This window comes from Meles meles, chromosome 13 (assembly GCF_922984935.1).
Source record: "Meles meles chromosome 13, mMelMel3.1 paternal haplotype, whole genome shotgun sequence".
Classification (NCBI taxonomy): domain Eukaryota; kingdom Metazoa; phylum Chordata; class Mammalia; order Carnivora; family Mustelidae; genus Meles; species Meles meles.
Window position 1 is genome coordinate 76,210,794 of NC_060078.1, and position 16,553 is coordinate 76,227,346.

At 54.0% G+C, this 16,553-nt stretch overlaps 1 protein-coding gene across 2 annotated transcripts in view; it reads left to right on the forward strand.

Annotated features, from left to right (window-relative positions):
- Positions 1–16,553, forward strand: part of GRK5 (G protein-coupled receptor kinase 5) — a 207,053-nt gene that overhangs the window by 144,816 nt on the left and 45,684 nt on the right. For both annotated transcript variants that reach the window (XM_046027594.1, XM_046027595.1), the window contains exons 3-4: positions 408–520; positions 12,051–12,128. In XM_046027594.1, the coding sequence (XP_045883550.1) occupies positions 408–520; positions 12,051–12,128 (191 nt within the window). The remainder of the gene's footprint in view (positions 1–407; positions 521–12,050; positions 12,129–16,553) is intronic.

The following is a 16,553-nucleotide window of genomic DNA, read 5'->3' on the forward strand; positions in this document are numbered from 1 at the left end:
CAGTGTGTCCAAGCACAGAGTGTGGTCCACTCCAGTTGAAACTGGTTTGGATTACATGCCTGCCGCCCTTATCCAGTCACTAAGTGGACAGTGTGACATGGTGATCAGCCATCCAGGGGGTGGTGTCACTGTCCCCAGAACTGCTGACATCTGGCGTACAGGAATCAGGGCATCAGAGGGGGGGGAGTGGGCTAAGACTAGAGGTTGGGGTATCACTTGATGCCATCCTCTAAAATGCCCTTGTCCCCTCTGAGTCTGCCCAGCTTGGAGAGAAATGAGGGGTCCTGAGAGTTTGCCAGTCATCTTGCTCCATCCCTCTGGGGCTCTGGATCCAGGTGTGGGTTGCCTGGACGGCCCTGCCTGCCTCTCGCCTGCATCTCACCACACTCTTCTTTTCTTGTTTCCAGACAGAGATTACTGCAGTTTATGTGACAAGCAGCCAATTGGGAGACTGCTTTTCCGGCAGTTCTGCGAAACCAGACCTGGGCTAGAGGGTTACATTCAGTTCCTGGACTCAGTGGTAAGTCCCTGCTCCTGGGGAGGCCCTTTGGTCCTCTGTGATCGGTGATTGTTTTTGTCCAGAGGAAAAAATAGACCACATCATTTAGAAGGATGAAGAATGAAGTTGTTGCTTAAGAAATTTCCAGGGCAGACTTTGAGAATGCTGACTTGTCTGCAAGTCTGCACCCACTGGGTGATTATGGAGAGGTCACCTCCCTCTCTGGGCCTCAGTTACTGCTGCTTTAAAGGGAAGTGCTGTCGCTTTTCTGATTCTGGGAGCCTGGGTTAGTATGCAAGGTGGCGCCTGGGGAAGTTGGGTAACTCCCCAAGGTAACAGTCGGATTCCTTGGTCCCTTCTTCCAGCTGAAAACCCATTTTCTAAAATTCCGAAGCTTGTGTTTGTGTGCTTATTTACTGCCTACTTTTCCACTAGAATGTAAGTTCCCCGAGGCCAGGACCCTGGGCTTCCCCTTCACCCCTGCGTAGCGCAGAGCATGGCACATACAGGCTTTAAGTAAACGTTTGTGTAATGAACATGTGTTGGCCATTGAAAGCCAATCTGACAGTTGCTGGCTCCAGCAGCTGCTGGCCTGGATGGACGTGTCTGACGCCGTATGGAGACTTCCTCCAGATTTACCAGTCATTGGTTTGTTAAACAAACGGTGCCTCGTCTGCATGGGCTGTTAGGACGGGACGTAGGACTATGCAGGAATTCCTCAGCCCTTGTCCAGGAAGGCAGGGCACCCCAGCCTGGCAGACTGGCTTCTGGGTGTCTATCCAGGGAAGGTGGACGGTGGGTGGGAGGGCAAGGAATGCAAACCAGCCATGAAAGAAATGGGATATTTCCAGGTGTTCCTTCCCAGGGCAGGGGACCAAGATGCCTGTTTCCTAGAGGCCCTGATGCCTATCTTGGCTGTAGCTATCCCAGCCTCTGTCTAGGTTTAGGGGGCAGTCCTGTGGGGCCCAGGATTCTGTGTCTGCTTCAGGGTCTCAGTGTGAATCTCTAGATTTACAAACCAAACTGCCCACTGAGTGGCTCCCCCAGAAGTCACTTTCCCCTCAATCCTCAAACCTACTAGGCCTGACATGTGCCTGAATCCAGTGACCAGCACCCGTAGTCACCTAAGCCTAAAAACTTTGGAATGTCCTTGACCCCTTTCTCTTCATCATCCCTTCCCCCATCTAACCCAGGACTATGTGCTTGATTCCTTGACGCCTCGCAGACCAGTTCCCTCCGGTGCCTCTGTCTTGGTTTTGGTGGAGGCTCTCAGCATGTCTCACATAGTGGCTACGAGAGTTTTCAACCTTGGCTGAGTAATAGAAACACCTGGGGAGCCTTAATAATTACCAGTGCCTGAGCTGAAGCCCAGACTCATTAATCTGAATCTCAGAGGGGGTGGGAGGGGGCTAGTAGTTTTATAACTTCTCATAATTTCAAACGGTAAAAAGTAAAGTCAGAGAGCAATATATGCACCCCTCACCCTACTTGAACCATTTTGAACTCACGGCCAGTCTTGTTTCGCCAGGTCCCGCCTGTAGCGTTTCGTAGCAGATCTCATACATAGGATCTCATCTGTGAGCATTTCTCTTCAGTATTCTGAACGATAAGGGCTCTTTCTCACACAAAAAATCACCACAATACCTTTCGTGCAGCTCTAAGGAAAGTAATTATTATCATCAAATATTAGTGTTTAAATGTCCAACTTTCTCCTACTTTTTGTAAATGCGTGTTTTAACAGGTTAGAACTCTCTCTCCTTGTTCATCCATAAGAGTGTCCCATCGTGTGAATTTGCTGTCATCCCACGTGTCATGTAATGGGTTTCTCTGAATTGCTTGTGAATTGCTGATTGAATCAAGAAACTTGACCAGATTCAGTTTCAGTTGGGGTTTTTTTTTGTTGTTGTTGTCTTTTGGCAGGGGCAGGGTGACTTCATAAGTGGTTTCTTGTTCTTTCTTCAGGGGATGTACTCCCTGCCTGTCTTTCTGTCAGAGATGGCGGCTGATTTAGGCGATGCCCAAATGTGTTGATTAAGTAGGGGTTGCAGCTCGGCGACATTCTCATTTTGTCATTCCTTTTTCATTTGCTAACTGGGGCACTTCCTTTTGATTACTATTTGGTTACCCGGTGGTAAAGTTCACGGAGGAGTTGCTTCATTCTTTCCCTGTATTTATGTTTTCTAAGTACCAGATTGGTTCACTGGCACTTTCCAGTAGTAGTAACCGATTTGTTTTAAAGGCGTGGATTTACACATGGATGCATTTCGGCGTGTGGTGGTCATTATCCTTACTGATGCTCTGGGATCTCGTTGGCCACCAGGTTGGATTCTCAGCCCTTGAGAGAACGCAGTAGTCATTGGCAGCTGTTTGCTATCCCGTGGGATGCGATGTTACAGCTCATCTTGTATCTTTCCTGCCCTAGATTTAGAGTCCTTTGTATCTCCAAGGAGCCCTGGTTCCTCTACTGGGAAATGGTACTTGGAGACCACAGTTTGCTCATTACGCATGGATTGGGCCTGATTTCTAATAGAAGTCGGCATTTTTCAAGTTGCCCCTGGCTGTGCTGTGTATCCAGGGTTGGGAAGCATTGACATCTAGGAACTCTAGAGTCCCAAGTTCTGAGGCTGAATACCAGGCCTTCCACGGCCAGGCCCCCACCTGCACTATTCATCCTTGACCTTCACCGAGGTGTTTCTTGGGTCCTGCATTTTTGGACTTGCCACCACCGATGTTGAAGCCTTTCGGCCCTGGCTTCCTCGCTCCTGATTTCTGAAATGCCCCCACGTAGCCCTCAGGAGAATGCCTGCTTGTTCCTTCTTCTCTCATATTCTACTCTCAGAAGCCTTCCCCAGCCACCCCGCCCTGTTGTGCCCTCTGCTCTGGGTGCTGGCTCCATCACGCACCTGAGCCTCATTATTGGGCTGTGCTGGCAGAATGGTGTTAATAGTCAGGCATGCGGCCTCCACAGACAGACCAAAGGAGCAATTCTGGCTCTGGGTGGGTGCTGAAGCCCTTTGTGAGAGTTCGCCAGGGGAGTATGTGGTGGAAGGGCGAGGCAAGCAGGGGAACAGCCGGTGCAAAGGCCTACAGGCCCAGCATCTGTGGCTGGAATGGAGGGAGCAAGGGCAAAGAGGTGTCTAGGGGAGTTGTTGATGAGGCAAGACCTTGTGCCATTAGAGAACTTTGACTTTGACTTTGACTTTGAGTGAAACGGGGAGCCAGTGGAGGGCTTTGGACAGAGCAGTGGCCTGGTCTGACTTAGGTTTCTTAGGGATCCCTCTGGCTCCTGTATTGGAGGGGAAAGGGTGGGCACAGAATCTCTGATAGGAGGCTACTGTAGCAGTCCAGGCAAGGGCTGATGGTTGCTCAAGCCAGCATGGAAGCATTTGGCAGTGGTGAGAGTAGATGGATTTGGGGCATGTTTTGGAGGCCGAGTGAACGGTATTTTTGGATGCCTTGTGGGTGAGACAGAAGAGTTAAGGATGACTTCAAAGCGTTGACCTGAACAGATGGAAGGATGGGGTAAGGGAAAGGCTGTGGGAGGTGTGTTTGGGAGAAGACCAGGAGCTCCATTTTAGGCACGCTCCACCGGAGGGTCTCTCGGACATCCAAGTGGAGGTGACTGAGGGGAGATGGATGTTCAAGTTGGCATCTGCAAGAAAGGTCTGGGCTGGAGATGGAAGATTGAGAGTCGTCAACGTAGAGCTGGTATTTAGGGCCATGGGCTGGGTGAGCTGACCCAGGAGATGAATGTGGAAGGAGAGGGGAGGACCAGAGACCGAGCCGTGGACCAAGGCTGCTCCCCGTTTGGAAAAGATGAGGCGTTGCCAGCTTTGAGACTCGTCTAGAGAGTTGATGAGGGAGAGCAGGGCAAGGCTAAACCCAGGAGCCAGTGGAATTTTCCAGCCACGTGTCTTGTTAGACGCTTATAGTCCGTTTGAGAAGAAGAAGAAAAAAAAAACCCAATGGATGCCCATTTTCATTCTAGTCGTGCAGACGTTCCCTTTTGCTGGGCCAGCACCAAGAGCTCTTTTTCTGGAAAGGAAATGTGAGTCTGGCTCCCCGTGTTGTTGCGACAAATGTTCTTTACATTTGCCTTAACGCCTTCGCCACTCAGAGAGGCCAGCCCCGCCCCTCGCATTTTGTCTGCATCTCTGAGAACTAGCAGGGCCTTTTCATCACCCATCCTGACGTCAAATGACCAGGCTTTGGAACACCTCTTTTACGCAGGAAGGCTTTATTGAGTTTTCCAGGGCTGGCACAGCCCTCGCCTGAAATGGGTTTTTTCCTTCCACCCTGACTGGAACTCCGAGGAGGCCGCGTGCAGCCCTGATGCTCCTTGGCTCAGCCGGCACCATCCACACCATCCCCACCTCTCTGTTGAATTTCTCCCAAGTGGGGTTTATTAAAAATAACCTGTCCTCGTCAGGCTCTGACATAGTCGCCAGGAAACGCTGCTGTTCCGCACAGTCCCAGTGTTTGAGTTTCTCGAGTCAGGCAGGAGACCCGTGTCTGTTCTAAAGCGGGGACTGGGTAACGGTGAGGCCGCGGAACTGCCGCATGTCATTCAGCAGGCCGCAGGGGTAACGCACCCCTCAGTCTTAGTTGTCAAGGACCTCTTGGGAGCCTGAGAAGGACTCCCTCATTGCCCTTCTCACAGAGAAGCAGGATCAGAGACCAAAGTCAAAGCCGTGACTTGATTTGACCTCAAAGAGGATTTGCCCGCCTGGTCAGGACCAGAAGGCTGTAGTGTCAACCTCCACAGGCCAGTAGGGTCTTTCCACAGACTTCGTCAAGACTGATGTACTTCTCCTCTCCCCTGTTTTCTGGAAGCCTTGGTGACATGCCAGCTCATTTAGAACCCTCCTGTCCCTTCACTTGAGCGGCATGGCTGAAAGCTTTCCCTTCTCTTTGGGGTTGGGGAGATGTGGCACGTACCCAGTCGGCTGTTTAGCACTTATTTCCGGGATGTCTGTAGTGTATCATCCTCTGTTCCAGCAGTTGGAGACTATACGCTGAGGAGGAGAAGGAAGTTCTTGCCCTCATGGAACTTGCTTTCTGATTAAATGAAGGATCGAGAAATGAAGAGAGCTTTTAATAAAGTAAGCGATAGCTAGCTGTGAGTTCACACATGTAAGCTTTCGTTACCTATTGCTGTATAAGAAACTACCTCAAAACGGAGCATCTTGAACCAACAAGAAACACCTATCTCATGGCTTTTGTGGGTTAGGAATTTCGGGATGATTTACCGAGATGCTACTGGCTTTTCTCAAAAGGTTCTCAAACAGTTCTATTGAGATGTTGGCTGGGGCTGCAGTCGTTCAAGGCTTGATCTGTTTCCAAGTGTGTGTGCTTGGCTGGCAGGTGAGTGGCGGCTGTTGTTGGAGGCCCCAGTTGTTGTCCATGTGAACCTCCCCACGGGACTGCTTGAGTGTCCTTGTCCCATGGCTGGCTTTCCCCACAGCAGTGATTCCAAAGAGCATGCTAGAAGCTGCAGTGTCTGTTATGACCTAGCCTGAGAGCTTCCATACTGTCCTGTCCTCAATATTTTGATGTTTACACACGTTAGCTCTTTCCAGTATGAAAGAGACTTCTCCAGAGGCAAGGATAGTTACAGTCCCCATCTTGGAGACTGGCAGCTCTCGATAGGGGGATATAACAAATGAAGTCTTGTATCAGGAAATGCTAAAAGGCACTTCAAGCCATTCATTAGCCTAGAACTGTAGGAAATTACTTGAAATCAGTGGGCTATCACTTAGCATTAAATATGCCCGCTTATCCTGAAATTATTTGTAAAATGAAACGATTTGCCGGGCCTCACCAGAGGAGTCAAGGATTCTACTTCTCTTATTGATGAGTCCTACCCAGTAGTTGTCTTGTCTTTCTGTCACTTCTGTGCTCTCCCCAAAGAGGGGGGGTGGTAAGGGGAGTAATCATTCTTCAGCTGAACATGGAGACCCTCAGAACAGTTGATAAAGCCCGACCCTGGGAACAGGGTCATCTTGAAGAAGTACCACTTATACAGTGGGTCCATCTGGTATACCTCTGTGGGGTTGTCCAGTCTCCTGGGTACCCCACCCATGGTTCTGAACAGCATGGCTCTCCCAGGAGCTGCCGTGTTCCTAATGGGTGTAGCCACCCCGCTGCCCCCATTCACGGTCAAGTGGAGTAGGGATGAGCCTGTGAGCCAATGTAGGCCAGTGATTTCTTTCTTTGGGGTCTATGAACTTGAGTGCAGGTCCTTGTCTGGTAGAGAACGCTTAACATAAAAAGCCTGGGAACTGCTGACTACCATTGTCACTGGAGCAAGCCAGTCAGCACCGAGAAAGAACGAGGCATGCGTACATGCGTGTGCTCATGGGCACACACACACACACACACACACACACGAAGTGGGTTCCAGAAGTGCTCCTGTTGCTGGTTCCTGATAACTGGGGCCTGGCTGCCTTTCATTTCTCCCACAATTTGGTTGTTCAGTCCATCCTTGAATTCTGAGAGCTAAGAAAGAACGGTTTTTGCCTGAACTAGGCTTGAATGGGATTCTTTTCACTTAGAACTGAAAGACTAACTAACAGGGAGGGTCAAAGGCCTGTCCATGGCAGCCTTATGAGCCTTGTTGGAGAGTGAAAACAGAGAAATAATTGTGGGGCTGGGGGAGGAGGAGGAGGAGCTGGGGGCTTAGGGGTGTTGGAGAGGGTGAGGAAGAGCCATTCAGGGCTGAGGCTCTTGGGAGAGTTTGATGCGGCAGGCAAGAGGGGATAGCACGACCCCTCTGCAAGGGACTCTGACAGCAGCTGGTGGATTTGTCACCTCCCCCAAGGGAAAAGTGTGACACCCCTTTCCTCCTGCCTTCTTTTAAGCCTTTGCCCCAGCCAGGCTATGTTGCACAAGCTGGTGTCTGCGGCACTGTCAGTATGGTCTGGGGTCCCCCTGGCGTCACTCCTCCCACTCGCAGGCTGTACTCCCGCACGGCCAGGGGTCAGCTCCTCCCTCTGTTCTTTCCCTGGTCCCATCCCATCTGTTGACCCGAGGGGGGCCGGTGACTCTGTCCCTGATGCAGGTGCTTCATGGTAGCTAGGGACCAGAGAATAGTCTGCCAAGGTAGACACAAACTTTGGGGCTGACCCACCCGATCCCAAGACTCCTGGGGGTGCGCCCCCCTGCAGTGCTGCGTCATTCTAGCTGGGGAGCAGAGAGGGGGCAGGGTCCGGGCCCAGCCGTCCGAAGGATTGCTCAGTCATGGTCCTGACAGGAGATGGACAGCCTATCCATGAGTGAGTGGCGGGCTGTTGATGGAGTGCTTAGCAGGATGGGAAGTCAGTAGCACTGACGCAGTAAGGGGGAGCCTTTGCTGCCTCCACGTCCGCAGGGACAAGGGGAGGGAGTGACGCAGGTCAGCGTACGCCAGCTGGGTCTTCAGAAGAGGGGGCAGGGAACCATGATGCCCAGGTGGCAGGGGGTAATTGTCCATCCTGATTCTCGCCTGCCCCACACCCGGGTACAGAGTGACTCCAGAGGGGCAGACAGAGACCTCCAGCCCGCAGGGGCAGCACAAGCAAGGCGCCGAGGCCGGTGTGGGTGGAGCTGGGTGTTTCTCCAGAAAGGGCCATGCTGAGCAGCACTGCCAGCCAAGCACGTAACTTGTCCCTGCCGCGAGGACTTTGGAAAAGCTGACCACATTCGGTAATTACAGAAGCCGGAGGTGGCAAGACCTCATAGCATCTCTGACTTCATCTTCTTGTCAGGGCCGGAGAAGGTCTCCCAGGAGGAGGAGGTGGCATCTGGAGTGAGTCAGAGGCCGAGAGGACTCCGGCTGTGACTCTGCTCCGCAAACCGGGCCCGGCTGCTTTGAAAACGTGGCAGGTCCCCTTTCACTGGCTGTGGTCTTCGTGTTTTAAAAAATCATTGGAGGGAAGTGTGTTTTAATAGAGAGGACATATTTTCACGGGCATTTTCTGAGATTGATGATGAAATTAGAGCAGACCAAGAGGTTGAAATATTAGGTTTATAAACTAGGATGTACACCGATGTTTATACTCTTTGACAGGCAGAGGTCTAGAAATAATTCTTTTTGCCTGAAACTCAATGTAGTGCTTTGCTCTTTGTGTTATAACAGCATCTCATCCCCAAGGGCCATTTCTGCATTTGGCGTAAATCACAGTCCGCGGAGAGGCTCATGAAATCAGCGCCTCGGACGTATCTGGGGAGGAGAAGGATCCTCCGAGTGGATTAGCATAGGTGGCCTTTGGTGCTCTGGCTGTTAGGGCTGAGCTCCCAGGTTTCAAATGGGCCTTAAAGCAGAGAGGACAGCACATGTCCCTCTGTTGGGGGAAGAGGATAAGACCCAGCACCGTCTCTGGTTGGAGAGAACTCCCTTACTGATGGAGGCCATGGGGGCATTCCTTGCATGTGGTTTTCTCTCTTTCCATTGAAGTCTTTGTCTGGCTGCCATTTCCCAAGCCAACACTAATTGTAAAATTCTGGGCTATTGGCCCAACCTCTTATTTGCTGCTTATGTTTTCTGGTCGCAGCTGATTTCAGCAGCTTTTGCCCACTACCTGAGCAAGGGTGTTCCCCTAGCAGTGGGTTCCCTGGTGGTCCCCCACCTCGGGTGGTGTGATCTGTCTGAGCTCTGCCCACCCAGCTGAACCACCGTGGTACCTTCTCTCCATAGGAGGCCTCTCGGGGGTCACTGTGGAGACATGGCCTGTCACTCCAGGTGACTTAATCAGTGTGGAAAGCCCAGCTGGAAGCCTTCTGTTGGTTTTCTGCCTCCCAACACAAATGCTCTTCAAGTGGTGGTGACCTGACATGGACTCTCAAAGAAAGGCCTTTTGATCCTGGGCTGGAGATGCCTGTCCCCGCGTGCTCCCGGCTGCCTCCCTGTGGAACCGTGGCGCCCAGCCGCCCAGCCGGGCCTCTGCTGGGAGGCAGCTGACCTGAAAGTGATGTTATTTTTTTAACGTGGGTTTTAGTACCCAGAGCAATAATATTTTCAGCTGGTTATTGAGGCTGATTAATGAGCTTCAAGCCTCCATTTGGTTAAATAGAGCCGCCTTCACAGATGTATTTTGGGACAGTGCAAATCCAGGGTTCTGCATGGGATCGAGTTACCCCAAAAGGTGGTCGGCCATTTGCCCGGGGCCTGGGTCCTGCAAAGCAGTCTGGGTAGATTCCCATGGTGCCAGACCACTAGGCGGGTTTCCAGAGAGGCAGGACACTAGGTGCTTCTCTCCTCACCCTAGAAAAAGAGTGGTCAGTCGTGCTGTAGAAGTCTGGGCCCCTCTGGAGACTGAGCTTCCAGCCCTCTCACGTGCTCGCTTGACTGCATTGGAACTGGTTATTTGTGCTCTCAGAGCCTCAGTTTCTTTATCTGTTAATTGGGAATAATAATACCTACCTTGGGGGTGAGGCTATAACCTAGTCCATACTGTGTCGGGTGTGCCCACGTGTGTGTTAGTTTGGGGGGATTGTTGGGGAGCATCGGGGACAAAATAACAGGAAAAACTCAAGGGGGAAGAGCCACCTTCTCCCCTTAAATGGTCTCAGGAAATCATCAATCAAATCAGTTCAGCAAGAAACGATCAGTCCCACAAAGCTAGTCTTGATGGTGTGGAGGCACTGAGGCCGGCGACACACTGAGGCGGGTGACGCACTGAGGCAGGTTTCGCCCTGAGGCAGGTGACGACACACTGAGGCGGGGGACGCACTGAGACGGGCGACGCACTGAGGCAGGTTTCGCCCTGAGGCGGGTGATGACACACTGAGGCGGGGGACGCACTGAGACGGGCGACGCACTGAGGCAGGTGGCCCGTGGAAGTCAGGAGGCTTGTGCCCCTCTCCTGGCTCTGCCGCCACCAGCTATGTGGTATTGGGCCCAGTCTCGGCTTCTCTGAGCCTTGGTGTCCAGCTATGTAAGTTGAGGGGGTTGGATTCTTTCCAGAATTACTATCCCATAGCCCTGTGATCCAAATGACTGAAGTGTTAACATTTTTCTTTAGAGAAATATCACTGAGTCTTGCTTCTCTATGAGAAGAGAAATGGTCATGCAGAAAAAACTCACTGCTGTTGGATAGAAATGTGCCTGACTGCAGCCGCGGGCGCTCCACATGCTGCCTCGGCTTCCTTCCTGGAGGGGCTTCTGGACTGGCCTGAGGGAGATTGGACCCTAGACACGGTTGTGGGGTTGCCGTGAACTGGGTCTGGAGGGCCAGGCACCTACCTCCACGGTGTTTCAGCCTGTGTTGATGTCATTTCCTCTCTCTTTTGAAATAGCTACACTTTGGGACCGAGGTTGGCAAATCCTTGGGTGGTGGATTTTGAAATGGTTATAAACAATTTGCAATTAGTTCTCTTGTCTAAATGAGAAAGGCAGGCTTACCCAGGCTTCTTGGTAACCTGAGGCCTTTTATCCTCTTGGCAAGTGAGTGAAGGAGCCCCTCTTGAGGTCAAGGAAAATAAAAAGGTTTGTCTTCTGGAGGTCCCGCTGACTTGGCCAGAGATCTGGAGTCCTAAGTTCCTTGGAGTTGTTGAGAAAGAGCTCCAGTTTGGAGACAGAAGCCTCAGCCCGGCATCTCCTCTGTGTGGCTCGGGCCAAGTCTGCTGAGCCCCCTGCTCGTCATATGCAGACGGAGGGCTATAGTGGGAGACTCTACCCTCCCAAATCATTGCCTGTGCTTTTTTGAGGCTCAGATAAGAACATCTGAAAAGGGGCGCCTGGGTGGCTTAGTTGGTTAAGCGTCTGTCTTCGGCTCACGTCGTGATCCCAGGGTCCTGGATCAAGTCCTGCATCGGGCTCCCTGCTCAGCAGGGAGTCTGCCTCTCTCTCTCCCTCTCCCTCTGTGTGCATGTGAGCCCTCTGAACATCTGAAAAATTTCTGTATGTTCTTTTTATAAGCTGAAAAACTGCAAAAGCTGAGGCATCCATAATAGCGTTTTGTCGTACAAGGCACGATAATGACAACGGAGATAATCGTGGCAACTGTTGGAGTGTTGTTATGTGCCTGGCTCCGGGCTGAGAGCGCTGTCACACTCTGTCTGCACAGTTGCCCTGCAGCGGGGCCTTCCTCAGTCTGTGTTTTATGGAGATGAAGGAAATCGTCTAAGGTCATGAAGCCGTGAGGTCTGAGTGACCCGAGGCAGCCTCTCGGGGACCTTGTAGTTTGGTGGCTCGTTATTTTCCAGTGGCTTCCTGTGATTTATCGGAGTCAGTGGTTCTCAACTCAGCTGCCCAGAGCCCTGAGGGTCAGAGTCTGTGGGGTCGGGTGGGGCCCGAGCACCGGCGTTTGCTTGGGTGAGCCTCACGGGCAGCCCGAGAGGAGAGCTCCTGTGCTAATGAGCACGTGTCTGCGGATGGCGCGGAGTAGGCTGGCCTTGAACGTTGGGGCTCCTTGGCCAGATCTTCTCCCCAGTCTGGGCCTCAACTTCCTGCTCCGTGGGGGAGGGAGTGGTCACTTGACTTCCATGGTGTCCTCTCCAGGGACCATGGAGCTTGTGTAACGAGAAGCAGCCCAGGAGCAGATCTGTTATTGTTCTCCTTCTTCTGTTGCAGGCAGAATATGAAGTTACTCCAGATGAAAAACTGGGGGAAAAAGGGAAGGAAGTTATGACCAAGTACCTCACTCCAAAGGTAAGAGGCCACCCAAACCCCACAGTAGGAGGAGTATGGGCCCCAGATCCCGGCCAGGCCGTATGGGGAGCTGTAAAGCCCCCAGCTAGACGCTGCTATTGGTTCCCAGAGACCCAGCGTTCTCATCCTCCCTCAGAGAGTGCCGGGACAGGCAAGGCCAAGGCAGGTGGGCCAGGCCGCGCCAGGGTGGGGAGGGGAGGCCTGCTTGCTGGGACCCAGGCCCTCCAGGACCCTTATGCTGCCCATGGCCCACACCCAAGTGTCTGTAGCTGGACCGGGAGGGCCTGGCCGAAAGAAAGGGCACAGCAGGGGGGTTTGGAGAGGTTGGAGCGGAGCGGCAGGGTCTGGGGGTGATCGAGAGGGAGAGGAAGGGGCTGAGGCTGTGCCGGCGGGGGCAGCAGTGCTTGACACGCACAGAACGCGGAGCACCGGGAGCGCGTTCTGCAGTCTCCTGAAGGGCGAGGGCCACCAGGACCCGACTTCAGGGGAACACCCACCCCAGTGCTGAAGGCAGAGAGTGAGCGCCAATCCCTGGGGCCTAGAGACTTTGCTTCCCTGGAGCCTGTTCCTTCTCATCCCCAACCTGACAGACAAACGTGGTCTCCATCCAGTTCACAACTTGGCCTCGAGAGCCTGGGGTTCTAGTCCCAGCTGTTCTACCCATACAATTAAGTCATGGTCCCTCCCTGGGCCTCATTTCTGTTTCTTAAAAGTGGTCCCCCCTGCCAGACCTATCTCCTGGAGGCCTTAGGAGCCTGAGATGCGACCTGCATCCGGGTGTGTCCTGGACCCCTGTGAACCAGCGGTGGCTCTATCCTTACCCAGCATCTGGGCACGGCCTCTGTCCCAGGCTGCCAGGGAACTGGGGCTACCACAGCCACCGTGGCAGGGTCCTGTCGGTCCGTCCTCACAGAGTGTGGCCGGGGTTGGCAACACACAGGCATGTGGGTCAGGAAATGACTTCACCCCTAACTTACCACGTGACCTTGGTCTTCATCTCCCCAGGCCTCAGTGTTCTCTGCTATAAAATGGGGGAGGCTTGACAAGATAATGTCACTGGGTCCCTGCAAATCAGACTTCACAGACTCCGTTCTCTCCAAGCCTACACTGAGGGAATGACAAGTGAGTCCCAAGATAAGAACCAAACAACGAGGAAGATGAGAGACGCTTTGGTCAGAGAGAGAGGTGTTGCCAACGGGGTGTAGAGACCCCCTGGACAACATTGAGCCCTGGGTTTAAAGGCAGCCCCTGCCCTGCTGGTCTGCGTTCTTGGGGGTGCTGTCGCCTAGCTGGGTCCCTTCACAGTGGCCCTGAGGCAGAATGCAGTCACAGAAGTCTGCCGCCACTGCTCGGAGACAGGGTTTGGACACAAGGAATCCGGGTCACGTATGGCAGTGCCTGCAGGCTGTGGGGGTTTCTGACAGCGCGTGACCCCCTAGCAAGGGCATCCAGGGTGACCTGACGCCTTTACACTCACAGTAACTCCTTCAGAGTTTAAAATCAGGCCTCCTCTCCCCCGTGCGTACAGACCATCTCTACAGATTTGTATGTTTTATCGACGTGACTTGGAAATCCCTTGAGGCCTGTAACTCCCACCTTGATGTTTTGAGCAAGGGTCCCAGGGGTCCTCGGTAGTTCTGGTTCCCCCCACACCCTCGCTGCCCCTCGGGGGTTATGGAGGCCAAGGGGGCCCTGAGCATCTGGGGTCTCCCCCCTACCCCGGAGTCTCTCGTGCCACAGCGGGTCTCTTCTGGAGCAGGTGTGCTCACCTCCAGCATCTGCAGGCGGCCAGGGCCCTCCCAGTGCTGCCTGTTCAGCCTCGCACCTGGAAAGGTCGCCTGTCACTTCTTCCCGCTCCCTGCAAGCCACCCGCACTCCAACTTGTTCTCACGCTGCTTCCCCGTGGTGTCTCTCTGCTTCTGCTTCCTTTGCAAGCGTGCACTTCTCTGCACATGATGGGCAAGCAGTCCCGGTCCTTCTGCACATTTCAGAAAAGGCCCAGATGCTGGTCAGGGCCAGCTCGCTCCTCACAGGCGCGGCCCTGGGCGCACTGGCCGGCCCGCTCCAGGGGGGCTGTCACTGTCCCAGGTTCCGCAGCCGGGACTTGAGCCCCCCCGCCCTAACCCCGTGGTGCCCTGTTTTCCACACCTGGCCCCTCACTGCCTTCCTGCTGCCCCCGGCCCGGCTGTGGTCTACAGTGAGGATGACGTGATTCCTTTGTCCCGCCTTGTTGGCGCCTTCGGCCCATCCAGGGGCCACTGCAGGGGGCTGTTCCACTGTCTCCCTGCCTGGCCAGCCTCACCCAGAAACTTGGCGACCCCCGTCCGGCTCTCTGGGCCTCCCTGCCCCTGCTCAGTTCTGCCTCCATCTCCTGGAGGGATGCAGCCCAGACTCTTCAGCACCTCAGACGGTTTTACAAGTGCCTCCAAGCCTGCCAACATTTTTTCCTTAAGTACTCCTCAATTTAAAAAATTTAAACCACACCATATGTTGTGGCCCAGGGGCCTGGGGGAGGTGGTCGAAGCAGTCCCGCGGGGTGACTGTTTTCCTACAATAAATTTCACACTGCCTCCCAGTCATTCCTGTAGACAATCTCTCCGGAGCCGTTTCACCTCTCAGTGCTGCAGATGCTCCAGGGCTGGGGAGCCAGGGGCTGGGAGAGGGTTCGAGCTAATGGCTGAGGCCCCAGTGTTGGCCCTGAGGTCTTTGAAGAACTCCCAGAGCCGTTGTCCCCAAACCCAGATTGTCCTTACCTTGAGCTCTTATTCACGTCGCAGCTCCTGTGTCTCAGCTCCAAGTAGCATTTCCGAAGGGCAGGCCGAAGGATGCTGATCGTTTGAGAGGCTCTGTAGTCAGTTCCGTGTGGGCGGCACGACATGCTGCATCTTCTGCTTGTAAAGATTCACCTGGCATGGGAGCTTGCTGAAGGCTCTGAGAAGTCCTGCAGTAGAGAAACCTGTTTGACTGCAGACAAAGCATTTCCCAAACTTGTTTGACCATAAAATCTTTCCCCCCTAAATTTTACACCCTGCTGGATACCTCTGCGGCTGCGGAAGATCTCCGAAGGTCTTCAGGACCTGGTTTCCTTCTGCTTCAAAATCCTTTCTCCTGATGCCTCTCCCTCAAGACCCACCCTGGGCTCTGGCCCCATCATTCCCAGCCTCATCTTGCCCACCACACCTTGTAGCCTTTGTTCAGGCTGTTCCTGCAAGGCCCTTCACCTAGACCCTGCTCTGTTGTTGTTTTCCCTTCTGTGTCCCTCAGCCAGACACCTTGGCTGCACGCAGCCCCTTGCGTCTGGTCAGACGCTACCACGGCTACCTGAGGAGGTCTCTGCACACTGCCCTGTCATGCTTACCCAGGGACCTGTGGCCAGACGGGGTGATGGCACGTCCATGGGTCAGTCCGCCGCTGTGTGACAGGAGCAGGGGCAGCAGTGTGCGCAGGGAAGCTGCCCTCCACCAGCCGGAGGGAGCCAGGGAGGCTTCTGGGAGGTGATGCGGTTGAATCAGAGGTTACCGTGGTGAAGAGAAGGCCAGACAGCAATGAAAGGAAAGAAGGGCCCTTCGTGGGCAAAGGTATAGAGCGGTGCTTCTCAGCTGGGGCTGTCCTGCCCCGCCAGGAGACAGTCAGCAGCATCCAGAGACGGCCTTGACTGGCATGGTTGGGAGTGTTTGCTTGGCATTGGGTGGGCAGAGGCCTGGGTGCCGTTGAGCACCTTACGATGCGCAGGACGGTCCCCAAACAAAGGATTCCTGGCGCCAGAAGACCATCTAGGGAGCTGCTGCAGGCGCTGTGGGAGTGTCTGTGCCCCATGCTGGGGGCCACGTCACCCTAGGGACATGGTGGCACAAGGGTCTCCAGAAAGGTTAGGAAGAGGGAACTCCTAGGGGACGGCCGGTGTGGGGCATGAAGGAGAATGGGCAGAAGGAGTCCTAGGGGACTCCCTGGTTTTCCTCTTGAGCTCCTGAGTGGCTGTCCTGCCCCCACACCCAAGAGAGACAGAGAGCGTGCAGAGGATGAAGGTCATGGCTACAGGTGGCCGGCTTATTAGCTGACAGGACAGAGGTGACAGCGTCGCTCTCTGCAGGGGTCCCCTGCACTGGCGCCGCACCGGACTCCTGGCTCTCAATCCTCGCGAGGGTCCCCTGCACTGGCGCCGTGCCGGACTCCTGGCTCTCAATCCTCGCGAGCTGGTTTGAATGAGACAGTGGGGGGCCCTGGGAAGCTTCCTTCTGTGGGCCCCTCACCTTGCCTGCCTCATGTCTTTTCCTGGGGAGCTGCCACTTGTCTGGCTTGTGTTCCCCGGTGTCTGACACGGTGTGTTTGCTGAGAGTCTGACTGGAAAGTCCCTGCTCGAAGCCAGAGCTTTATGCCTGGAGCTGAGTTCTTATTCCCTGTGTGATGAGGCTCTTCCAGCCCTGG